Source organism: Acanthisitta chloris, unplaced genomic scaffold (assembly GCF_000695815.1).
Source record: "Acanthisitta chloris isolate BGI_N310 unplaced genomic scaffold, ASM69581v1 scaffold41464, whole genome shotgun sequence".
NCBI lineage: Eukaryota > Metazoa > Chordata > Aves > Passeriformes > Acanthisittidae > Acanthisitta > Acanthisitta chloris.
In genome coordinates, this window is record NW_008670591.1 from 2347 (window position 1) to 29659 (window position 27313).

The 27313-nt window shown below is 38.4% G+C and overlaps 1 protein-coding gene across 1 annotated transcript; it reads right to left on the reverse strand.

The window, feature by feature from the left end:
• Positions 1–5686: 5686 nt before the first annotated feature.
• On the reverse strand, positions 5687–27090 carry GPR180 (G protein-coupled receptor 180). The gene is made up of 9 exons (XM_009073725.1): positions 27025–27090; positions 25042–25225; positions 21695–21889; positions 18677–18857; positions 18423–18472; positions 14471–14628; positions 8060–8251; positions 7628–7705; positions 5687–5943 (listed from the first exon to the last, which is right to left on the reverse strand). The coding sequence occupies exons 1-9, from the start codon at positions 27088–27090 to the stop codon at positions 5785–5787; spliced, it is 1263 nt and encodes a 420-aa protein (XP_009071973.1). The 3' UTR covers positions 5687–5784.
• Between the last annotated feature and the right edge of the window lie 223 nt (positions 27091–27313).

Genomic DNA, 27313 nt, shown 5'->3' on the forward strand with positions numbered 1-27313 from the left:
ACAGCACACGTGCACCAGGCACTTTTCAAAGTAAAACAGATCTGTTCATTTTTATTTTCAAAATACCAAAGCAGTAAAATCATGTAATTGAGTAATCACTTGCCAAATTTCCTTTTTTAATCTAATCTATTTTGAGTTACATCAGAGCCAAAATGCAAATTAAACTGGTAAGGTTCCAAGGGTTTTTTTTTTCCCCTTTTAGAAAACACAATTTAAGGTGCTCATAAGTAAAGAAATTTAAAACCCCCCATTTGTTTTGTATGCTGTAAACTTTGAAAAACATGTTTCAGCCTGCAGTAAATTTTCATAGGTAATAGGTTAAATAGAAGTCTTATGTAAATTTGATCTCTTCTTAACAACTCCAATGTTCATTTTATAAAATTTGATTTGAAAATAATGCCATTGTTTTAAAAGAGGCTGGAAGGGTGAGAAACTAGGCAAAAAAAAAGTATCTACTCTAACAAGGTGTACATACAGTCTTTCAGCTGTAACTGCTGTATTAAAGTAGGAGAAATTCCTGAGATTGCTCGTTTGTGGCTTCCATTAACCCATTTTTTGGGGGGTTGTTGTTGCAGCAGCATTACAAGCCAAACTCACTCGCCAGTCCAGGCAAACTTGCCAGCACTTGACCGCAAGGCGAGACAGGTCCTCACCATCCTACCACGGCCTCACAAAGTCACATCTCAGCAGATTAACAAGCCGATAGATAAAAGCAGCCTTCGAGTTCCTGCTGCTGGAAACCTTTGCTCTTTGGGCTGCAGAAGTCTGGATTAAGTCTCTCCCCAGCCACAGGCAGACCTTGTGAGAAGCTGTGTGCCCTCCTTGGTTGCCTTCTACCACAGTGCTGTCATCTGTTGAAAAGATTGGCACCCACTCAAGTCCTAGCTATTTTCACGGTGGTTTTCCCCCCTCAAAAATACTTCCTCAAACTGGGGGCTGCTCATGACACCTCTCAGCTCCTTTTAAGGCTGCAAAGTCACCACTGACCATGCTCAATCTAAAATACTTTAAAGCAGCCAGTTTTCCTTTTGCTGCAACCCTCCTGCACCCATAGCACACTACTGTTGACAAGCCGCTGTTAAGGGCAGGGACAGGTCAATCCTTAGCATGCAAAATGCAGCAGGAGACATGCAGAAGAGTGAGATGGAGGAGTTACAAGGCTGGTAGTTTGCAAAAGACTGAGCAACCTTGCAGCTGCCCTTCTAAAGGGGATCTGGCTCCTCTTCAATGTGCCTTTTCTTCCCCATCCCCAGCAGTGCCACCAGCACTCATCAAACCCTGATGACCTGGTTTGGTGAGCTAAAACCACTGAGAAATAAATTGTTTTTCCTTTGACTGCTGCTAAAGGCCGAATTATGTACCAGTTTAACTCCTCAAGTCACTCAAACTGCTAGGTGACAGCCAGTGTCCGTTCAAGTGAAGAGAGGGCAGTGTGCAGTCAGGGCAACAGGGGCATTGTTTTTTTTTTTTTTTAGAGCCTAAATTAGCTGCGATGTCAAGCCACACCCTCGGGTCTCTGATGGCTAGGGAGACTAAAGAGATGGTAGAGAGAGCGAAGGAGAGACAGGAAAAGCGCGAAATCAAAACAGGCCAAGGATAAAGAGAATACACATACTAGATGCAAAGTAGGGGCTGGACTGTGAGTGCTGATCGTGGGAACAGATGGAGAGATAGAGATGACACCCATTACACACAAAATCATATGTATGAGAGAGCAAGAGGGGAGGGCAGAGACAGAGTACAGTGGGAGAGAGAATTCACAAGGCAGGAAATAGATTTGCAGAAAATAATGGTTTAAAAACAACTGGAATCAGAACTTGTGTTCACTGGAAAATCACAGCCTGGTTGGATCAGTGCAGTTAGAAAAGAAACATCCTTTGAAAAACGGCTTAATACTTTCTCTTTTAATGTCTGACATTAGCAAGGGTCACCTGCTTTTTGTACATTGCATAGTCACATAAAAAGAGGTAAAAGGTACAGCATAACATCAGCCTTGGCCAGCCCAATAAACATTTATTCTATTAACTAGAGGCAGAACATTGCACAGAATAAACTAGAGCCAAATCAAATAAAATATTCTTCCAGTTCTGTAGAGGATCAAGATACAAACAAAAAGATCTTGATACTTACATGGCTTTCCATTGGCACAGAAACCAGAAAGAAATATTCATTAGATCTGGCTATAAATGTTTGTCGTGTGTGGGAGGTCTTACTATTGTAATATGTATTAGAAACTTGATATTTTTCCAATCAAGCCTTTCCACTTCCATTTACATATATTTAATTGTAAATATTCATTTTTCCTACCTGAAGCATTTTAAATAAATATAAAATAAACACATTCTACACAGAAAGGGAAAGAACAGCTTAGAGGACTTGTGATGAGCCCCAGAACTGCTCCTGCCTCCACACCGCTGATCAGGAGCAATGAAGGATGATCCTCCTGACAGCTTGTGGGGGGTCCTGTAGGTCAAGTTAGTGATCTCACCCTCGTGTCTCCTCAACACGGATCCTCCCTACTAACCAATAAATCCTAACTGAGGCAAACTGGCATCTGTGCCAGCAGAAAAGATTATGGCTGGCCAGATGTCCTCTCGTGCGTAGAAGTGGATCTCCTCACAGCACAACTGACTTCAGTTTGCAGTCATGTCAATACACACTCATCTTTTCTGAGCACCAAACATGTGGGCAATAGAATTAGTAGACTCTGTAACCCTAACTTTATTTAAAACAGAACTACATACGCACAGACACTCTTAAGAGAGACGTTGTCCTTTGACCTCAACTGAACAGCGCTGCCCACCACGGCCAGCAGTGGCAGTGCTGCCTCCAGGGCCACCCCTCTTGAGTCTCTTGTAGCAGCGAGGCAGAGGGAGCCTGGAGCTGCTGCAGCTCTTCCTGATACTTCCCCAGCTGCATGGCAGCTTTCAGTGGGCACAAACCCACACCACGTACACCCTGGAGCCATGGGTGTACTGGAGGAGTGCTTGTGTCCACTGCTGGCACCTAACACAGAGCGGATGTAGGGTACATCATGAATTCTTCAGGTGTATGTGAAAGCTCCAGTTTGCAGCAGAAAACCATTTTTTTTTGGTGCCAGAAACATGTTTTAGAAGAAAAGTTTCCAAGTCAGGATGCATGGATTGAAAACAATTGAAAGAAGGCTAGAAGCAGTTTTTCCAAGATGAGGTTATGAAATCAAATTGATAGAATGGATAGCAGTATGGATAAGCATGAAAAAAAGCAAGGTCTTATCAGCTGGTCTCATGGGAGATGTACGTTAGGAAGAAGAGCTTGGGTTTCACATACTCAAACCATTCTTTGAGTATGATCCAACAGCAGTAAGCTTCAGCTTGAGGTAACAATTAGTCATACTTCAGGACTCCCCCCAGAGAGATCCTGCACCAAATTAAGTGATGTCTTGAAATATTATTGCACTCACCTGGACCTACTGCTACAGTATGCATTAATTATTTAAAACAAAAAATCAGTGAGCTTTGGTTATCAAAGACTGCTAATAGACCTGGGCAGAAATGCATGTCCTTTGTACCACTAACCATGAGAAAGTCATACTTAATTGCTACAATTACATTAATAGCAAAATTAAAATTTTATTTTCAAATAATTGGATTCAATGTCAAACTAAGAAACTATTGTTACCTCTTGACTTATGGGGCAATGTGGGAAAGATTTAAGAGACAACATCTTACGTTTCATATTTACACTAATTAACTGTGAATTGTTGTAGGGTATATTCATAAGGTGAAATTAAGGTAAACGGTATCATAATACTGACCGACTGAAGGCAGAGGAGCTACAGGAAGTAAGAAGCAAGTACTTCTGGAAAATAAAACAAATGGAGAACCTCTTCTGAAAGTCACATAGAGGTTTTTCTGCATAGATTAAAACTTTTATCAGATGGCTCATAAACTGTAAAGTAGTTCTTGTGCCTATCAGAAAATTCTATTCTATGTGTGAATTTCAAGTGTTATACATGAGGGCAGATAGAACTCTTCTACTGCATTATTGGAGACTCATCAAAAACAGGATGCTTTTTTTTCTTGAGAAGATGAAAAGTACAGAGATAAGCAGGGAAATAAAGACTGAAGTTTTAACCAATAATATTTTTGTGTGGTTATCAGAGGAATGTAATAATTAATCTTTTAATCATTCTGAAGATTGTGTGAAATCATAATATCTCATCTTTTCCAGCCTCAACCTGCCATTCTTGATCTGAATTACAAACAATAAGAAAGGAGATGATTTAATGAGCAACTTTGTCATGTTGCCATTTTGCCTTAGTCAAAGGCAAATGTCTAGTTTTGCCTCTAAACTAAAATGGAACAGACTTATGTTTCAACTATGCTCACGACTGAGGCAATACGACTGGAAAAGTTGGGGCTATTTTAAAGCTAGAACCGGTGTCTTCACACTTTCATAGAGACATAGTTAAATACACAGTTAAGAAGAAACAAACACTCGTTTACTAGAAAATAAAATCCATTTTGTGAAGAAACACACACATATGAAGTCTAAAATTTGACAAATACTAAACTAAATCCAAAAAGAAACATTTCAGTCACAATGGCAATAGGTATGTTCTTATTATGAAGGAAAAAAATGTCAGCATGATTTAATCATACTCAATAAATAGGCACTTCAATAAAGTATATATTTACACTGGCTTTGGGAATGCTAGGGCATCACAAAGTAGTATGGCTTTATTACAATGGATGGAAGATGGCAACTACTTAGAACCCAGTGCCAACATGGATTATAACAAATCCAGTGAGTATTTTGTTTTTCAATTATTCATAGAAAATTTAATCCTGATTAAGTATCCTTGGGCAGGAATTCATGGGTAGTTGATGACTGAAACCAACATTTATTTGAAATGCTTCTGTTAATTTAATCTGTGTATATGGCTTAATTATGATTGAATCCTCAATGTAACAGAAATGAATTATATCAGGATTAAAATTCTAGTACCACATCACCCATTCCATTTCTTTGCCTTTTTTTCTTTAAAAGATGCAAGCCTGCTTTTTTAATTACCTTTATGCTATGTCTCCTAAGCCTCAAATACTGTTTAGACCTTCATTACTGGATGAAATTTTTACTTACATTTCTTTAAAAAAAGGCAGATATAAACCCTATTTTCATTCCCATTAGAATTTTAACCAGTATGAACATCAGTTGCAAAAAAACGCTTTTCTTTTACACCAAGAATAAAGCAAAGTTTCTTGCAGTCAGTTGTGAACATTTTACATGTGTTTTCTAGAGGATTCTCCCTCTTTTGTTTCCCCATCTTTTATACTGATACATAAAACCCATTTTCTCTAAAGCATGAAAATAAAAAAACCTTTTACTCATCGTTATGTATCACACCAATTTCACAACTGGCCCATTTCAGACTTGTTTCAGCTTGCAGATGTTTTAAGAACTGCATTTTATAAGACCTTCATACCTAGTATTGATACTAACTAAGGGCATTTTAGATGTCCATGAATGGGAAAGACTCACTGTATTTTTCTGTGATGCAGCTCAGCACCACATGCTACACATAAACAGTATTTAAAAAACCATTCAAACAGTGGATTTCTGCAATCCACAACACTTTTAACAGATTAAAGTAGGAACCTTGTCAGACCAAAGGTCTGTGAAATGCTCCATTATCACTCAGTTTTCCAGTGAAACCAAGCTACCACACACCCGTGACAAAAATACCTGTATATTTAAGTTATTATTGCACATTTATTACATAATATATTCTTCCTAAACATCTCAGAAGTGATGTCGACTTTTATGTCCAGAGGATACTGTTAGTGGCAATGTCACTGATGACAGTGAAGATACTTCCCAATATAGACTGTGAGATAGAAAAAGTCTGTAGAGCATACCCATGGAGATGCACTGACAGAGAATAACACCTATGGTAATAATCTAGAGACAAAAAAAAAAAAAAGACAGAAAAAGTAAGTGAAAAAACCTCCCACCAAACAACCCACAGTAAGTTTCTATCAGCATACTGTGTGAGTACTTGAGGTTTAACTTTAAACCTTTTAATACTGCTGCAGTTACAAAAGATTTGAACATGCATCTCAAGCCCAGGATTCAGACTCTCACACCTGGGTGTTTTTAAATCAGTAGATAGCCCTGGGCAAGTCACATAACCCTTCTGGCAGTCTCTGTTCTGGGGAATTTCAGACTTGCAATTCACCACCCATGCAGTTTCACAAGCAGAGGTGATGTTTAGATATTCTATTCTTACAACAACCAGAGTAGGAAAAAAAAAAAAAAGGAAAGCCTGGAGACACTTTGCACTAGCACAATCATGGAGCTGTGAGGTTAGTGATTTATCAATCTCACTTAGCCAGACCTCTTTTCAGTTCAAGTCTCTTCATCTGTAAAAGATGTGTAAGGCAGGATTTAACAAATGCATAAAGGTACAACTACTGCTTCTGAGAAAGCAAAAGTCTTCAGTTTATGTACAGAGAATCTTTTAAGATTCATGTTTTTCTTCAATAATTATGGTATTTATTGATCATGCATTTCTTTATTATATTGAACTGCATTTAAAGAAGCTTGCATACAGCTAAATTATCACTGTGTAGAAAACTGCAGCTGCACACAATGGTTAAACTTGCTCAGATACAACAGCAGAGCAATTGTACTCTCTCTTCAGTAAGCTCAAAATCTGCAAAAAAATTCCTTTACTGATCCTACCTATCTAGAGATTGTTCTCCTCCCCTGAGGACATTTCTATCAAGTAACAACAAAAAGTCTCTTCCTTAGTAGCTCTTTTTCTGCCTTTTTCTTACTATTCTTTTTTTTGAGTAAATTAAATGTAGTATTTAATTTACTATATATTTTTAGTGGAAGCTTTTTTTTTCCCTAACATATCCTCTACACAAATAAAAGCTGAATTTCTGAATATATTTGCATACAAATGCACAGATGGTTATAAGCATAAAGGAAAGAAGCAAACCCTACCCTGGAATGAGGTAGTCAATCACCTGAGAATAGCCGTGCACTTCACCTGAACATGGCAGGCTCCACACACATAGTTCTCTAGTTTCCAAAATGTTTAAGCAATAGGGAAACCCAGTGAGTCCATCTTTGTTTTAACTGTTTAGAGCTTACAAACCAAACTACATATTTGGACAGATTTTTGATCTGAAGAATACAGTTCAGCTACAGGTTCCCTGACCTATTTAGCCACATAAAGCTTTTAAAGGATGAAGACTAAAAAGCAAACAACAAAAAAAATTCCACTGATTTATCTTTCTACTACCTTTGTTAAAAGAATCCCCAAGGTGTTTTTAATTAAAAAGCAAACAAGCAAACAATAAAACAAAACACCCCCTCCACATTTTCCTTTGACTTAACAATCTCCCCCTCTCCCTCCCTTAACCTAGAAATTATTATCCTTAGATGATTCAAACCCTGTATGCCTTTGTAAAATATGACTCACATTAGCATCAATGAGAGCTGTGTGACTAAGACTTTTCAAGTTGCTTTGGGGTCATAAGATTAACAGCCTAAGAGCATGAGTTTGCTAACAAACACTAAACATGAAGAACAACTACTATTCAAATTCCATCTCTTTTATCTTGCCTGTACATACCTTTTCTCTTTGATATTCTCTGAATATTACAGCAATGGTTGCAAGACATGGGTGGCACAAAAACCAGAGAATGCAGGCCTGAAAAAGAAGATGAGTATAAGTTATAAAATGACTACATGCCAGCTCAGAAGAAAGAGATGACAGTTACAGGAATTACATTTACATTTCTGTCTATTTTATGAACTCATTGTTTAATTTTCAATCAACAGAATGAAAACCACACAATGAAAGGTGGGATTTCTGTTTTTAAAAGCTCTGTACTTGTCAAATTAAAATGACTACTCAGAGTATGATGACAGGGTGAAATGTAATGAAATCAGACATTTAAACATAAACTTTCTTATGAAGGAAGAGAGTTTAGTGCTTCAGTCAACTGCATGCCACGATTACATTTACAGAAGAAGGGATCAGCTTCCCTGATGTAACCCATACTTTGGCAAAGGTGATATAGAACTCCCTTTTCAGCGTGCTTCTCTCCACAGTGATAATCTGGTAAAGACCAGCAGCCAGTGACAAGGCTAGACAAACTCTGAGGCCGATGAGCAGTCCACTTGCTAAGCCATGGTGCGAATGGTAGCTGTGGTGATTCGTATCTTCAAACTGCTCCCAAATTAATAAAAAGCTCTGAAAAAGAACAATAGCAAAGCACACTTACAGTAAACAAAGTTACACTAAATCTCAACTAAGCTTCCCATCACAGATGAAGTTATCTGCATAACTGGTCATGCTCCACTCTGCTTGTTAGAGACTGCCCATGTCATACACAACCCCCCCTAGTCTGAACTGCTTTTTGGCATGACCTATTACTTCAAGTGCAACTGGCAGGAACAGAGTCTCACTTCTTGAATTCTGTAACTTTTTGAAAGCTTGACAAGTTTCCTCTAATTTGGATAGAAGGAATGTGGCACCTTAGCAGAAGATCTAAAAAAAAAATCATCTAGTTAAACACTCGGCCTACTCTGCAGGAAGACCACTGAAATGATTTCACAGAGCTACAGGGAGGTGTCTCCTTCCACTTGGGATCCACAACCTGTAGAGCTTGTTTCAAAGGCAGGCGACTACGCCTTTTCTTTCAAAATCCTAACAGGATTCACTTTTCTTTTCAAAGATGGGGAAGTAAGAGGGTGGTGCTGCTGCCCCTTTTATACAATAGCCTAAAGGCTCAAGCATTCACCCAGGTTGAACTTGGATCTCCCACAATTCCCTTCTTTGCCTAAAGGATATCCAATTCACATCTCCCACCTCCTTGGAGAGTGCTGCAACTGCCAGGCTATAGGCTGCTCTTGGGTGGGCCATTCTCCACCCCTTCTATTGAAGCTGTGCCATTGTGGAGAAAAGAATTCAACATCAGCTAGGTCAGAAACTGTGAGCGAGCCTGACTCTGCAAGCAAGTGGCTCAGAAAACTCCTGGGGTCTAGGAAAGGGAGTGTCACAGGTTCCAAACGCTGTTCCCGCATCTGGGCAGACACTCCAGCTAACAGATAACTACACAAAAGATAGTAATCCTTCTTAACTCCTAGCATTGTATCCATGTACTGCAGAATCCAATTTTGTAGGAACACTGTGAGAAAGAATATGGATACTGTCTAAGGAAAAACGGACTAACAAGTGCCTGAATCTGAATCTTAGTTGGGAAGTAGGCAGGCGCCTATGTGTTGCATAAAAAAATGTGTCTTCCACCTTTTTGAGACTTTGGGAATGCTAAGACTGTAAATTAGAATACACATAAAGTTTAGACTCCCACAGCATCATGTAGCAGCTGAATGGCATTTTAAAACTTGAATATATACTGGAATCCAGTCCACCTACTGCACACATCTAACTTGCACTGAGGCTTCAGGTGCCTAATAAAGCAGCCTTTCTGAAGAAAGGTAGGCAAATTTGATTTATGAGTGAGGTAGCTCTGAAGGCCCTCAGAAGCAGACATTGCATGCCTCAATTTAGAAATATAAATTAGTCAGATTCCTTTCTGAACACATTCAAAGGCTTTCTCACTACATTAACACATAAAGACAAAAAGGCTACTGATATTAACTGTTTTTTTAAAATGTGTAATCCACCTGTGCCTTCCAGAGGTAGGTGTACTTGAGCCTCATCAGTTGAGCATTACAATAATATTTGCTTAGAATATCCTCAGAGACTAGTCTCATGCTTTCCCCCTCCCTTACCTAGGCCATGACACAGCAAGCACAGCTGCTGTTGTTTGGGTCACTCAACTACCTGGATGAAAAATGCAAGGATGGGAGAGGGGAAGATGTAAAGCATGCACGTCTTGAACATCACTGATGGGCTTCAAATGTTCCCTCCATAACCCTTAGAAATCCAGTAAATTCAAGGAAATGTCTTCAAATGATCAAATTACTTGACTGAAAATTCTGTCAAGGAGTAAGACTGAAGTAACACTAAATTGTTCCCGAATCCCTGAGATACAGCATAATGTTTGGTAACATTGTGTCTACAGCACTAGTTTTGGCATGAAATTGATGAATTCCTATCACAGAAGTTATTGCAATCCAGTTAGAACATGCTCAGACAACAAACAAGGATTCTACCAGTTACAGAATCACTGCAATCTTGTGAGCATTTTCCCTCTTGATATTTACACGTGGGAACAGCCAAAGTATTTATGTTCCCTGGATTGTACATACACTGCTTGAGAAAAGAAAAAACCCTCAACCCATGTATAGAATCTTCCCGACTGAAGCAAGTACCTGGGAGGAAGCAATATAGGCTGATGTAGATGGAACTGTGACACTACTCTAACAAGAATCCCTGGGACCTACCTAACCTTAAAAAACAGATCTTGTGAAGGTCTGAATTTTCCTTAAGGTACACCAATAGTAACAGCAATGAAGGAAGCCACTTTCATGAGAAGATGACAAAAGAACTGGAGTAAAAGAATCATAAGAACAAAGCCCAAATCCTCAGAGGAAAATAGTGTCTGACAGCAGGGTATGCTCTGGACAAGCCCTTTAAAGAATGTAAACAAGGAATCATTTGATCAAAGGCTGTGTTTAGTGACAGAAATGTAAGATCACAGAAGTCCAGCTTCCTTTAGCTTCATTAGATTATTCCAAAATAGGCAGAAGGCAGAGGCACTAGAGGCAGAGATGGAACCATCAGTTCAACACACTGTAAACTCAGACAAGGTAAATGTGTCATTGCTCTTGCTATGAGCTCTGACTGCTCTCACTCACCAGGGAAAGGCAGGGGAGCAATCTGTGCTATGGAGTGTTTCTAGGTTAAAATGGATTAGCAATCTGTTCATAGCGAAGGCAGAGTTTTCATAGACAAGCATGATCTTGAAGTCAAAATCTCTTTGGTTGGCTATGCCTAAGAAATTAAGGTCAATAAGCCCCAAAGTCCCTTACCTTGACCACGGAAAGGCAAGTAGCAGATCACTTAGCTGCAGTATCCGGAACAAGCTGAAAAAACACCCAGACACTAACTTGCTGAAATAGATATCAGAGACATACTTTTTGTTGGCAGCAAGCAGAACTATGCTTGAACTCTGAGAAGAAATTGGGGAGGACAATTCTAATTATTATCCAGAAGAACTGTGCTTAGACAAAAGAACTGGATGAGATAGGTAGCTAAAGAGCTACTCACACTAGCTATGTCCAACATTAAAAAGTCACAACTGCTTCTTCATTAGGTAAAGGAGAATGACCATATCCCTGTTCACATAATACACTGTTCAAAATGCCTGACTTCCCCTGCACATACTCCTGACCTATCCTGGTCCATGGTGGACACCTGCTACAGTCCAGTACTGGTCTTCCTCTTCAACTGCTAGAAGAATGATGGCCATGGGCATAATCTTGATGTTCCAGATACACAAGTTGAACCTCCACATCTGTACGATGAAGAACCAGACACTCTTCCTTTCTGCCATGAGGAAACAATTATGGTAGAACTCCTCCTCCCCTTCACTATGCCAACATTGACTTTATGACAAACCAAGATAAAGCATCAATCTCCAGCAAAGGCAGGTTCTCATGGGACAGATCATCTCTGAGAGGCAAGGGGAAGGGGGAAGCAAAAGGGAAATGGAAAGTAGCAGCAAGGCAAAGTGGATTAACTAGCTGTTTCTAACTGTATCTAGTACTTGGGTATCTGATGCCACGCAATGTTAGTACAGTAAAAAATGGTTTAGATCTAAGATCATCCACAGAGCTTGTTCTGAGCATGCCTTTGGGGTGTACCTAAAAACCCTTGTGAAGTGTGATGTCTAATGCAGTAAGATTCTATGTGATTTTGGTCAGGTTGAAAGCAATCAGCTATCTTTCTAGAACCACTCCCTCCACTCTGAAACTGTTCAGGTCTATGGGACGGGAAAGGCCTGCCACCAATAAATTACTGAACCAGGTTTGTGCCTCTACAGCAGAATGGAATCTTTAATGAACACACAGCAGCCTGGGAATCTTCTTTTCTGTGGCTGAAATAAACAATAAATTAAGGCAAAGGGAGATGCTGAACGGCAGACTTGTCCCTCCTTTGAGATGCTACCTCTTAGCCGCTGCAAAGACCACAAGAGATTTGTGGCTAGGTGGTTGTGTCCACCCTACACTGATGGTAACCTGTAAACACAGTCCAGGAAATTGCTAGTGCTTCTGAAAGAACAAAAATTTAAAAATCCATAGCATAGTGCAAAGAGGAGAAAAAAACCCTGAAAATTTGCTGAGTAATTTGGGCTAGTAGCAGGCAAACAGGATCAAACAGTCTGCCAGGAAAAATTGCAGTGAAGTTGAAGAATAACATGTTTTCCCAGGCTGTCCACTTGCCTGACTTCCCTGAAGATGAAATGAGGACAGGTACAGTAGAACATCAACAAAACTAACATGGTGCAATCTCTATCTGCTGCATTAGGGTAATGCACACAGTTTCCAGCAGCTTTCACAGCAAGTCCTCAGAACATCCCTGATTATCCACATAAGTCTGTCCAACCTCTGGCACAGGAGGAAGCTGGCTCTCCCATAAGAATTTCTGGGAAAGAGCAGAGTAGGAAGGAGGTTATTATAGGTTTTTAGCCATTAGAAATGCCCACTGACTGATTGCAGTAGATCAATCTAGCTATCTTAATCTAGCCAGACCAGTGAACAATTGACTAATCCAGAGAATGAAGTCTAGAGCTCACCACCTTTGATAGAGGTTATACAGTCTAAATCCTGTTCCCCTGAACACAACAGATGCACTCTGTATTAAGGAGAAGAAATCTGGCAGAAGATGTATTTTGTATGTACTGAACCATGCCATGGAAAATGTCCTCTCCAGAAGAGGCAAGGGGACTCCTGGTGTCAGGGAACTTTTGCTGGAGACAGTAGACACTAAAATGGGGTGTGAAACCAGCCAGGCAATGATGTATTCTGATACCTATACTCTGTTTCTACAAGACTCCTGCAAAACCTAATGTTCCCAACAACACCAGCAGGAGATATGTTAGAGCTGTGCCTTTGTGGTGAAAAGATAACCAACGCTGTGCTACTGCTCCAGTGCTGCTCCAAGAGCCAACAGAAATGTGTAATGACCAGTTATGGGGGAAGCAGTATGCATGTATGATACCTGCCCCAATTTTTACCATATGCAACAACCAAAAAAAAAAAAATCAAGCTAACTATAATGAGTGTCCTTTCTATGCATAATAAAAGGAAATAACAACAAAAATGTTTCCAGTCTCAAGTGGCAGAGTACTAACACACCCATAGTATGAACAAGTGGAGAGGAATGAATAAAATTAAATACTTTAGAAGTTTTGTTTACTACGAACATGTAAAATTTCTGGTGCTAGGTGAGTGCCAAAGCAAGGTGGAATGAACCTATCTTTAAATTTCAACAGCCCCATTGACCTTAATAGCCTTTGGTTTTCATTCTTAATTAGCAAGAAATGTCAGCTCCCAGCTACTCCTAATGTTTTAGCAGTCCACTTATTTAGCTTGGGAGCAGCACTAATTACAGATACTACCCAAATAGCACAAAATCTTCACTATAATCTCTTCCTCATTACTGTCTCCAGTTTCTCCCTGCTTTTCTCTTTCTCAATGGCTTTCAGATTCTCTTGTCTTTATGATGTGATTTAAAAAAATTTGTTTACAAAAGGCACCACCAGGGTTGGGTGATCTCCATTACAATTTACTTTTAAGTTACTGGTTTACTTGACATTCTAATTTATACTAATGGAAAAATATTTGAATGAAATTATGTGTCATACCATTTGTATATTTGCAAGACTCATCCTGCAGATGAACCTTTCAAGAAATCCCTTATATTGATTGAAAGGACCATTAGACATCCTGCTTGAGTGGTTCTAAAAGGAGGACACTGAGGATTTCCATTTTTTTTGGTGACCGAAAGAATTTCTCACGGCAGCTTTTCTTGTCTTTCCTCTCATGCTGCTTGTTGTCACCCCCCATAATGCAGTTCACAGTGCCTCAGTTGTACTGATTACAACTGTTTATAGGACCACATTACACACCAGATCAGTAAAATGACTGTGCTGAAATCACTTCTCTTTTTTTCCCCAGTCTAGATAATTCCACTGATCTAGTCACAGTATAATGCTACGAACAACTGGCACAAACAGGAGTTTGGAAAACTGTGGGAACTTCTTAAGTGGTTTTACTGCTGAACAAAAACATACTGTGGAGCTACACCTTAAATTGTTAAAGTAAAGAGAAGGTGGTGTTACCTATTAGACATACTGGGTGCACATTATGCTGTGGGCTTTTTTCCAGTCTTGATACTCCCTTTCATAAAATTAAAATATTGAAATTATTTGGTTCATGTTTCTGTCATACCTAACAGCAGCTGTATATTTCAGTATAAAAATGAATATAAAATACAAACCTGTGTAACAACAACTACTACAGCAACGCCAGTAGATGCTGGAGTGGAATCCCACTGAAGAGGTCTGCCATGAGATTTCTTCATCCTGCCTATCGTCCAACCCATACACAGACTCAGCAATAAATACAGCACTTGTATCTGTGAGATTATGTCACACACTATTGAAAACAAAGGAAAAACAAGTAGAGTCACAACAAAAATAGTTTTATTTTTCCTAGGGCAAAGAGAATCATAGAATCAACCTGGTTGGAAAAGACCTTCAAGATCATTGAGTCCAACCCCACTGTGGTTACTAGACCATGGCACTAAGTGCCACATCCAGTCCTATCTTTAAAACCTCCAGGGATGGTGAATCCACCACCTACCCAGGCAGCCCATTCCAATGCCTCATTTCTCTCTCCATAAAAAATCTCTTCCTAATATCCAACCTAAACCTCCCCTGGCAGAGCTTGAGTCTGTGAAATGTTCTATATACCCACAAATGAAGGATAGACGCTTACACCTCTGTATCACCTTTAGTCATAATTCTGATGACAGTTTGACCAGCTGAGGTTGCTTTGCCACAAAAGGTGGATATTTTCAGGAGTTTTCAGTGACCAAATAGATCACTATCAGCTTTCCTCTAGTTATGCTGCAGTTCTGCAAGAACATGGGTACAGTGCCACATCCTTCCAAATCCCACTCTTGTGTCAAAGTAGTCTGGACCCACGAGTCCATCTGCATAAATAGACTTATAAATGCTAAAGAACAAAAATCATATGTATGTTAATCATACTGCAAATACAAAACATGATGAAATGAACTCCTTTCTTTGCTCTGAGGAACTTTTGTTCAAAAATCAGATAGTTGCATTGTACTTTAAATTAATTGCACTTCATCTTAAGGATGTAGTAGCTTCCAAAAGAAAGCACAAATATTTAGGACAAATTCCACTCTGAGACACATAAAGGAGAAAACATAATGAATAACTCTAACACAAACTTCATTTAGAGCAACAACTTGCCTGTATTTCATTTTATTAAATGCAAAGAACCTTTGCTTCATTTTGCTATGCCCATTTCTACCACTGTTTGGGAACAATTAACACATATTCTATAAAGTTACATTCTTAATCAGCGTCTCAAACCTGTGTTTGAAGCTGTATCTGAATACAGAAAACTTCAAGCTAGAATATATTAAAGCCTTTACTTGTTAGCCTTCCTGAAATACTAGCGGCAGTGGGAAAAACTGAAGATTCCTTTCTGTGTGATTGTTAGCTTTAGACTTGGTAAGTTTTTGACGGAAACTTACAGAGTAATTTTTAAGTCAATGTTGGGACCCGACCCATTGTACTGGCATAGCAGAGATATACAAGAAAATAATTGATTCTCACACTATGTAAATTGTAAATTTGGTTCAGAAACTAGAGATTTGGCACTACACACAGCTATGCTTTCTTTTTTGCTAGTTTAGTATTTTAGTTCAATTAAATTTGTTCATTATTTGCAATTTTTACTTACACCATCAGGTACAAGAATACTATTTCTGTCACAAAAAGCAGAGTTCTATTTTTATACAACTGGACTATATTAGAAAAGCAAAGTATTCCACATTTACTAAAAACACCGGCACAGAAAACATTGCCACTGTACAGAGACTAATATGAGTACAAGGGAAGTGTGTCAAACGAAGATCAGCTGCACTATCTTCCTGACACTCAGCAATACTAGCAAAATATGGATATAAACCAGACTTCAACATGTAATTCCTGGGATATGTTTGGTATTCTCACAGTTTATATGCTTAAGTGCTTCTTAATATCTTCAGGCACTTTTGCTGTTTAAGATATGTCAAGAGCTTTCAGTAAACAGAACCTTGATCATTCTTGAAGAAAATGAACCAGCACTGATTTTGGGCAAAATGATCTTGGAATTATTTTCTAATGCTACCTATGGAGACACAGTACTCACTAGATAAAGAATTGTTACATGAACCTAAGGCATGCCAAACCAGTGTCACAAATCCAAGCTAGAGAAATGACTGAACAAATCTGGATGTTCCAAGGAGCATTTTATGTTCTGTCACTCCTTAAGATAATCTGCCCTATAAGTTACAGCCACACATCATCTCTCAAACACACCTTGGATACACATATCACTCTGCTTCAGTGTGGCAACAATTCAAGTGGGTTCACAGACAAAACTGTGTAAGACAAAAATTCAGTACCAGCCTTAATCGCTGACATCTCATACACCTTGAGAGAGCTGAGAAAAATTCTAAAAATTACAGTAATCCCACAATATCCAGGGTCAGTGTAAAGCCACACGTTACTGAGCTGATACCATAACTGTCTGATTGCATCACAGTTCACCCTTTTTGGCTATTCAACAAGGCATAGTAGTAGTCTTTGACTTCTTTTACTTCATTCTTACTAAAAGTTAAAAGATCACTGTTTGTGATGCTTTTGAGTGCCAGCATTATTTGTTTGACTTATGTGGTTACCTTACGTGATGAATTAGCCTGAGGATCAGGTCTTTATACACAATAAAGACTAAATCATGTTAGGAAAAGAGTGATTGCTCAAGCTAGTACCTGAACAGGTTTTTATAAAATTATTCTGGCCCCACTGCAGTTAAATTTCAACATGTATTTTAAACTCAGATTTCTGTTGTGATAGAGGAAAAATGGTAACACCTTCCACCTTTAAACTATACTCCTTGTCATCAGCCATTCTTCAGACCTGTAATTGCCACTGAAGCTTCCCACATTTCTATTACTTCTGCTCTTTCACTGTTTTGAAAAATCACAAACCTTAAAGACAGTCAGAAAGGAAAAACTTTCTTAGCTGAATTTGAGAAAATCAAATTTGAGAAATTCAGCTATTGATTCCAAAATATTTTTTTTCATTATAGTCTCTGCTTTATGCAAGTAAAAGTGGGCTCTTGACTACAATACACACACAGAAAATCTAACATGCAGCTATTCTCTCTGAAGTTCTGGTTGGATAGTTAACACTGGGGAGGAGTTATGACTACCTCCATATTCTCCATTAAATTTCATTACATGAGATGAGAGGGAAAGTTTAATAATACAGTTGCTGGAGAGGCTGCAAGGAGCTGCTAACTCAAATGGTTAAAACAAGAAAGAGGCAATTACTGTGGTGCCAAGTGCCATCAAGAGGCTGTTAATTCCAACTACAAGTTGCTAAATGAACTCTACAAAGGGAAGTATTTTTCTCTATAGGCTGTTACTTGCCAACACAATTTCACTACCACAGTACTACTTTCTTAGGGTGCTTCAAGCCAACTGAAAGGCAATGTATTTGCTTAGAAAGAACCCCCAAATGCTTCAAAAAACCCAAACCACCCAATAGCTATGTTTAACCCTGAGGAAACCAACATGAGTAAATTAGTGCATTTTAGAAAAGGATGTTATAGGAATTTAGTTCCAGTGAGAACTCAAAATATTGATACAGAGCAGAGAAAAATGCTTTGTTTGCATCAAATCTTTACACAAGCATTTTTCTGAATCATGTTAATCATAAAATTTGTTCTGTAAAGCACATACTTTCCATTACAATAATTGTTAAATTTGTTAGTGAAACAACACACTCTCTCAAATGTGATTCAGTTTCCTAAAAAGCTTGCCTCTCTCGATCATGCAAACTCCACAAAACCCTTCAATGTACTGAAACATTTACTCACATGTTGAGAATGTATTTAAGTGTTTGTAGGAAGGAATCTTGAGACAAGAAAATCCTTCGAAAAATCCTAAACAATATCACAATTGCATAACTTCAAACACAGTTACTGTAAACATCCAGAAAAAAAAATTCAGAAAAGCAATTTTCAGTATTTTGTATCAAAAATCCAGTGCTATGGACCAAGATCATAACGGAGTCCAACAACAGTGCTCACTAACATAGTAGACAGATTCATGTGTAGGAGTAGGGAAGAAACAGTAGCATACTCACATTCTGCCAGACTTCCCATAAAAGGAGCTCCTATCCCATCTTTAGAATAACTGATAAAAGAACAAAAAGGTGGTATTTTTAAGTGGTTGTGTCTTAAATGTGTGTTCTCTCTTAAAAGTACATTTATGCAATGATGCACTTTAAAAGTCAGTCCTGTGTTTTGTCACAATCACCACGGGCAAGACCATGTGCTGATCTTTACAACACGCTATTCCTCACATCTTAAGACTGAAAGCAAAAAGGAGCAAACATACCTTGAGAAATGCAGGTAGTTGGCAAAAGCTGAACCAGCCTGCAACAGCAATGCAGTTGTCAACACCTTTAATACAGCATGCATAGGTCCACGCTTCCTGATTGTTTGCCACAGGGACTGTGCATATATGCAAGCAGTTACAAAATATGCCAGGACAAGCAGGAAAAAGAATTCATGTAATCCTGTGGGAAAACCCAAAGAAATACAGCCTAGTTTTTACAAGGAATGCTGCTACTAGTAGCAAATAACTGAAATGAAATATGGGGTGTTTAATATAATCATTGGGAAACACTTAGCAACTGTCACCCAAGAGCAGAGATAAATTTAGCTGATTATTCTTTGATCTGACAAAGTATTTTTTATTCAACAATACCTTTTCTGAGCACAGGAGAAGTTTGCAGCAATTACCTAAAGTGTGTAAACTGCATACAGTTTCTTGATACACACAAAATAGCTGTAGCACATTTGATCAGTTGGAAACGTATTTATTATTAAACATATTTGTTTGTTTCAATTTGTTAAGGCACAATCTGAGATAAGAGAAACCCAGAACAGATTTCTATTCGCTCTTTTTAACCACTGGGTGTCACTCTTCGTCCACATAAAGCAGTTCACAGTTGACCAAGAACGAAAACTTTTAGATAAATGAAAAGAAAAACAGCAAAGAAAACAATAATTAGAGTGTACACATCTTAATATCTGAGTTGAAAAACACTAGGACTGGATGAGTTCTGAGTATTTGCTAGCATTATAACTTCTACGGCTAAACATTTTAGACACAGATATACGAAACAGCAGAAAAAAGACAGAAGAAAGACATAAAAATCACAGACACTCTGCTTCTCTTGTACACAAAGACAAAAGTATGATTTATGAATGATAAAAATGTGTATTTTAGGTCAAATCTCTTTTTGTTTCTTACACTCTTTATCTTTCTCCTTCAAGACACCCACTGAATTTGGCAAGGATTCGTTAGGTAAGTTATTTCTCACCATGCTGAGTGGATACACATGGAGAAGTCTTTAGAAAAATCAACTAGCTTTCAATAAACACTAAACATTTATGATAGAAAGCTCCTTCCAACCACAGAGAGAGTGTGGATTACAGGCCTGAGACCAAAAGGATTTAAGAAAACACAGAAGTATTCTTTATAGTAATTTTCAACCTGTCTACTCTAGGCTTCCAGACTTTCAAGTAACCTAGAGTTGACAGAAAAAAACTAAACATACATACCTTAACGTGAAATACCTAACTTCAAAGATCTTCAAAATGCTGTTTACCTGTTCAGCTGCCTTTCATAATCCTAGATTCCACTGATAACCATGTCTTAAGTAAAAAATAACCCTACCATATGAAGTGATAGAAGATTGTTTGCCAGGGATCAGAAGCCAGGCCTCCTCGACTCTCAAGGCAAACATCTTAATCACACGGTGACAGTCTCAAGTTCTTTCCTATACTTTCCTTTCTAGTCCATTTAATTCTGAGATCTTCTGTGTCAGGGCACAGCTAAAAGTAACAAAAATGAAGGATGGCCTAACTATGTAGTTTTTAGTTGCCTGCATGAAAGAAGCAAGAAATGAAGGTGGATCTTCTCTTTGATACCTTCATGTTATAAGTTTCTACGGAAAACCAACAAGTATCTCCCAAAGACGCATTAAAAAATTAAAAATGAGACAGAGAGGGAAGGGGAAGGATGAAATTCTCCTCAGCTCTTTGAAAACAGAGATGTGCATGTAACTTCAGGATTCAACGATGCAGGTTTTAAATCAGAATGAACAGATGTGTTTCTCTGCAACTGTGGAAGACATGGCAGGTACAGCTCACCTTGTTTCCTGTTTGTTAGATCTAAATACATGCACCCAGCATATTTACACACCACCCCACTCAGCATGCAAGCTGTTCAGAGTTCTGCTTCCAAGCGCTCAGTCTTCCTACAAAATTAATACAGAGCTGAGATGCCTCTCTAGGAGGGCTGTACACCACTTGAAAGGGCCACATTATGTCTTGTAGCTGCTTTGCCCCTTGATTTAGAAAAGCTGCTACTGCTTTTTTAGAATAAGTAAATTAACCTAGAATTCACTGCTGAGTACCAAATTCACCAAATAAAAACTGCCAACAAAATTTGCAGATTAAGAAGTTAACCATCTGTTTTTCAAGGCTTATAATAGTCACTTTAATGTGCTACTTTCTTACAGATTCTGCTAAGTGTTTCAGTGGGTATTTTCTTCCTTTCAAAAACGGAGCTGCCTTTGTTCCCTCTGCATCCTCTTGAGCCCAAGAAGGACAGCAGGGCATTTGATTCTGAGCATAGCAAATAAGCTCACTCTGGGTACATAGGTTCAATCTGTATATGAAGGCAAACTAAGCCTATAGGGCCCTTCTCTCACAACAGACCCAGGTGAGGACTTCCCAGGGCAGTGATGCTAAGCACTGCAGAAATGCACAGATTAGGCTGGAACGTCAAAAGTATAGAATTTTATGTAGACATTTCTTTACTTGCTGTTCTGAGTAACTTCTAGAAGTTTTTCTTAGGTTGATTAAAGATTTAAAATGAAATTAGGATTGACAAATCTAATCTACAGCCTGTGACTAAGACACTTAGATCTAAACATTGAACTGAAATTACACTAGCAGAATGTTTTATCGTGTATGTACTTGTGTTGCACAGAATCAAGTTCACATAGCTAAAGTAATTCATTAAAATCAGGGATTAAATTCATATTCAGGTGGAAGATTACAACTGCAACATGGTAAAAATACCTATCAGCAAAGATGCCAACACTAAATTTCCTTGTGTATCTACACTTCCAGTTAGGCAAGTTTTGGAAGGCCAGTCTAGAGAAAGGAAAGGATTTTTCTGTAGTGATAGCAAATGAAGTTTACTCTTCATGAGAGAGCAGAAGATGAAATATAAGACGCTCTGCTATCCATTCCCCATACTCTTCCAAACATAGTAAGCATTGATTTGAGTGATCAGATCCTTAACTTACAAATCTAATTGTAAGAAAAAAAATCTTACCAGATTCCCCTGCGCTAAAGTGATCTAATGGATTCCCTTCTGCATCTGGGTTTAGTAAGACCATTTCAAACTGAATATCCTCGGATTCAGAATAATTCTCCTCGCAGGTAAACTTGTCTACATAAAACACATACCATGTTTCCGGATAAGGAATCTGGGACACTGTCAGATTTTGCTCTGTGTGGTTCACAGTCACTTTGGAAGAAAACAAAGAAACAAAAATAGAAGTCAATACTTGGTTAGTTTGCTTTTAGAAAACTCATCTTTGAATGAAAATTTAAATCCACAACATCCTAAACAGGTTATAGAGTACATACAGTACAAAACAGTCTCAGTATTGAAAGCTAGCCATAACACCAGAGACCAGACCTCCAACCACATCTTTTGTTTCAAACAGGTGCAGGCAAAGGCTGGTGAAGATATGTACCACATTCCATCTCTCAGCTTTCAGCTTGGCTGGGAGGGCTCCCTTCTGCCAGGTGCCACCAGCTGCAAACTGTGTCTCCTACGCTTAGCACATTTCCACCCCCTAGTTCAGCACTGACAGGACTAGCTGTTGTGTACTACCCAACAGGTACTTCTGCAGCATGAAGAATACCTTTGTGAAATTTATTCTGCTCTGTTTTCAAAGAGATTTAGGGCACCAAACAGGAATAGCTGCATGTGAGCTCAGTAAACAAGAGTGTGCATGCTTTATAGGTGCAACTCATCATGTTTCACAGCACCTTCCCCAAAATCGTAACACACTGAATTTCAATTGACAGTTAAGGGCTGAAACCATTGCCTAATAAAACTGCATATTTCAAATCAGATTTCATTTCAAAACAGCTATGTAAGAGACTGATATTTCATCTGCTCACTGATCTTGCCAATATTTTTCCTAAAAGCAACAGTTAAGCAAGCACAATCTCTCCAAAAACATTGGATGCAAAAGAAAACTGTGGTTTTCTATGTTTGAGTGAAACTGCAAGAACCCTAAGTACCATCACATTGATTACTTGAGTGCTAATCAGCTCAACCATAAATGAAAATCTCTGTAGAAGAAATAACAGTATCGTGGCTGGACTGTAGTTTAATTCACCTTAATAGTTTAAGATGACAATGGCTAAGGATGAGGAAAGAAAAATGTCATAAAAACCTAATTGAAACAAGTTTTTTTAATGAAAGGCCTCTCTAAATGAAAAAGCTGCAAACATACAAAACAACCCTTAACAAACTGATTTTTCCCTAAACATTTTGTAGACAAAATTTAGAACTAATTTCTGACTTGAAGCCTACCTGTAAAAAGCATTTATGTAATTCAAATAAACTTGTTTCAAATGCAGGAAGTTATGTTCTGTTCTCTGAAGGTAAGAAGTGATCAACATTAGAGTACAGGAAGAATCGTATGTATGTTTCTTTGCAGCAATTGTCATGAAATACAAATTTGGACAACACACAAACCAGAAAAAGAAAAAAAAAAGGGCATTCCAACACAGGCAATTTGTCTGGGTAATGGTAAGAATGCATTCCACTCTGGAGCTACATGTAATCAATCCAATATACAAAGTGAAATAGCTCCCTTAAAAACCCTAAGACTTTGCAAAACACAGATTTAGTGCTTATCCAAATGAAAGGCTCACTGCAGGATGACAGGGGCAGCTTTACTCTCCATTTCAACTCTCAGCTGAGTTCCGTTATTTGCATGAAGACTAAGGATCACGCAGAGCACATTTAATCAGTTTTCTGTCAACTCTGCAAACTAACTCAGAGAAAATGAAGGCAGATAAAATAAAAGCGTAATTGATTTTGCCCAAGATCAGCAAACACATCCAATTCACCCTGTGGTCATACAACTCCTAAACACAGCAGAAAACAGTGAGAACACTGCAGAGACAGATAGCAGTGATGGACCAACTGCTACTCATTTCAGCAGCACTTCCTGATCGAGTGTAAGGAAACTACATCCCCAGAAATGACATCTGCATTATGACAGTGCTACAGGAGATCAATTTATTCCTCTAGAGATCCCAGTGGCACAGAGGAAATGTATTTTAAAAAGAAGCTGTAGACACTTCACATGAACTAGTATTAGCAGGTTCACTCAAATATAATTTCCTACAAGAAAATTTGCACTTTAAGTAGATTTGGTAATATGATAATAAATGGTGTAAGAATGATTATTTCAGTGTGTTTGTCTTTCAGTTACATAACTCAATGCTTCTGTGTTTTTCAGTTCTTTTACACTTAGATGGATACTCAGGTTAAGCTTTATCCTGATTAGCTCGTCTTTCATACTGTATTAAAAAGTTGCTAACAGGTTTTGCACATTAAGGTGTGAAAGATCCATGCTATCATGAAAATAATGCTTTATTTTCATTTTCTTGCCTTTGAAAAATGCCATTTCCATAGAACTGGAAAACAAATGAGAACTGTTCCTTTGTAAACAAGAGACAGAAGGACAACCCACATATCTACATTGGTATAATTCTTAGCTCAAATATTAAAAACATTTGAATGTGAGATTCAGTGATCTAAATTACAAAATTACAAGGTGAAAGAACATTACATGGTAATAGAGGCAAGTTATAAAGTCAGGCAGCATAACCCAGGATAATTTTTGCAGAAAAGAAAAGCTTTTTATGAGGCAGTGAAAGAAAAGCTCTGCAGGTACAAAATTACCCCTTTGCTTTGTACCTACTCCCACCCTACAAGCATTCACTTCAGAAGTTTAGAGGTAACTGCAACAGGTTCCATCAGTCTGTCTATTTTTTGCATTCCACTGCACTAAAAGTCAAAATTCAAACTGCACATTTGACTATCCTACATACTAGATTCTCAAGCTTTTCAGTTTTATAGTTCAACGGTATTCTTTGTAAACTCTTTCATAGACTCAAGATAATATTTTTAATGGAAAACTTGAGATAAAACAACAACCACAACAACAAAACTTTTACTTTTGGACTTATACTCCAATTGTAGTTAAAGAAAATCTCTGTACTGAATGACTAGGTGAAAACTTCAGCCAAACATGTACCTGTCTGAGTTGTGAAGAAGTGAGAGCGTGAGACTAGAACTGTCATAAAGTTTGGCTGTTTGCATTGAAGTCATCATTTGGATGACTTCATCAAGGATTACATCTTCCAGCAGTATCCTAAATTGTAACTTGCAAACAAAGTCTTCTGAAGTGGTGCAAACAAAGCAATTTTATTTCCTTGTAGTGATTTTTAATTGCAGAAGGCCAAAGTCCTGGTTTGATGCAAAGTCCAAATTCGCTGAAATGAATATTCTAAACACATAGATAACTTAACAGAGATCTAAATACACTGGTAACTTACTTTGTAAGGGGGGAAAAAATAGCAACTCACTTGTCAGTTGAGCTTTAGAGAACTTCTCTGTACAGCTGTGATCTTGGACACTGTTCTGCAGCTTCTGCCATTCCTGTGCTTGAAACAGGTGAAGTCGAGCTGCTTTTGTCACAGCTCCTGCTACGTTCTTGATTCTGACACACAGAACAGCATGGTCACCTTGATATTTAAAAAATAAAATCAACTACTCTGCCTTGATGTCACTTACAAGCAAAAATCTAGCATAGCACAGATTTTTTGTAATCAGCTGCACTACAGGTCACATTATTTCTTACATTTTTACTGCTATCTCCTAATAAAGTATTTATCATCTTTTAGAAACAATTCCTATATATCTCATTAACACCACATCTCATTAACACCACACTGCATGTATGATTCTCTGTGATGGTACTTAAAAAAACCTATGCCATAACCCTGTCATTAACCTCCTCTACTACAAATAGCCTTCCCTCCCCCCTCTTTTTCTTTTCAAACAGACTTACAGATAACCTTTTTTTTCCTTCTTCCCTCCCGCCCCAAATTTTATTTTCTCAAGTTAAAGACAGTGCCTACACAGTATCAATAACTGGTTCAAAGTCTAGTATTTTATGACCTTTATGGCATGATTATGAGCATCATAGGCTAGCTCTTGAGTCTAATACCAGAAGAACTTGCGTAAATGGACTTCTATGTTGTGGATGGATTACAGCTAAAATAATTATAGATGACAGATGTCAAACTGATACAAAAAACCCCCTCAAACTTCAGAAATGTTTCTAATGTGTCTGTCTACCCTTAATGGTGCATCTTGACACAGAAATATTTCAGTCATTTTAGAACTAGCTCCCTTGACACAATTTATCTTGTCTGAGTAATTCTACTATCCTCAAACTTATTTTGATAAATTCTTTCATATATTGCTATAGATTTCTTTCACATAAGAGTATTCGTAAATTAAAAGGCAGAATTTAATGGAGAAGAAAAATCAATTGGTACTGCAAGAGCATAAACTCCATTCAAATTTAAGCAACCTTTGAAGTTTTTTTTATCTGTCAGAGCAACCTTCTTTCCCTCCTAACCTTCAGACCAGCTGGATGTGAATCAATAGACTACTACAGGCCTCAAGGTTCACTTGTTCAGAGCCAGTTATAAGACAGTGGTCCTGCAACTAAACATCAAATAAGGTGACCACCTGAGGTCTGTAAAATGTTATATGAACTACAATTTACTTGAGAAGATTTAAAAAAATTAACAGAAGGTTCTAAAAAAATCTTCACCATGACCCAAAATACGCATAGTTGTGGTATTTATGCAGAAAGAAAAGTATTTCTAAAGGAAAAATGCAACATTAAGTTATAAATTCTATCTGAACACCTACACCACTCATCTTGAATTTTAACAGACTTTTGTCAGATTTAAGCAACGCACTTTTGTTTTCTAGATCTATTTAGAGCATTTTTACAATTATCTTCTAAGACAGTGTTAATTAACTGCTTTCAAGTCCCTCCACAAGCTATCTCACCCTATCTACCATCTCTCATTCAGTGCTGGAAGGTCATGTTCCCACTCCATTTGGCTTATGTCATGCTTTCCTTCATCCTATTAGGTCATGAAGCATTCCACAGAACTCTTCTGCCATGAAGCTCAGTGAGAAAAAAAAACAGTCTAAGCTACAGAAGTGCTGAGCATATAGGAAAACTGTGCTGACCAGCACAGCCTTGCTGTATAGAGAATCACAGGGGTTGGAATGGACCTTAGAGATCACCTAATCCAACTCCTCTGACCTGGGCAGGGACACCTCCCACCAGATCAGATTGCTCAAGGCTTCATCCAGCCTGGCTTTGAACACTGCCAGGGTTGGGGCATCTACTACCTCCCTGGGCAAGCTGTGACAGTGTCTCACCACCCTCAGAGTAAAAAAGGTTTTCCTAATATCTGACCTAAATTTCCCCTCTTTGAATTTGCACCCATTTGTACATGGGTCTCACCACGCTTACATACATCTTTTTCTGCAAAGCAAAACTTCTCTAGCAAGGAGAGTAGTTCCCAACCTTCTGAGGTGGCCATTCTAACAGGATTCTATCCCACTGCCAGGCCTATTAGCCAACAGCCAGGAATGATTGCTAAGAAGGAGCTGCTAGCGCAGAAAGAAAAGCCGTTGGGAACAACCAGGCGAGAATTCCCATCCCGGCGCACAGTGACACCAGTACACCCAGCGCTGGGGCACAGCCACGCGCAGCGCTAGGCGTGGCTACCACCGGGTGGAGTTCCAGGGGGAAGGAGGGACGCG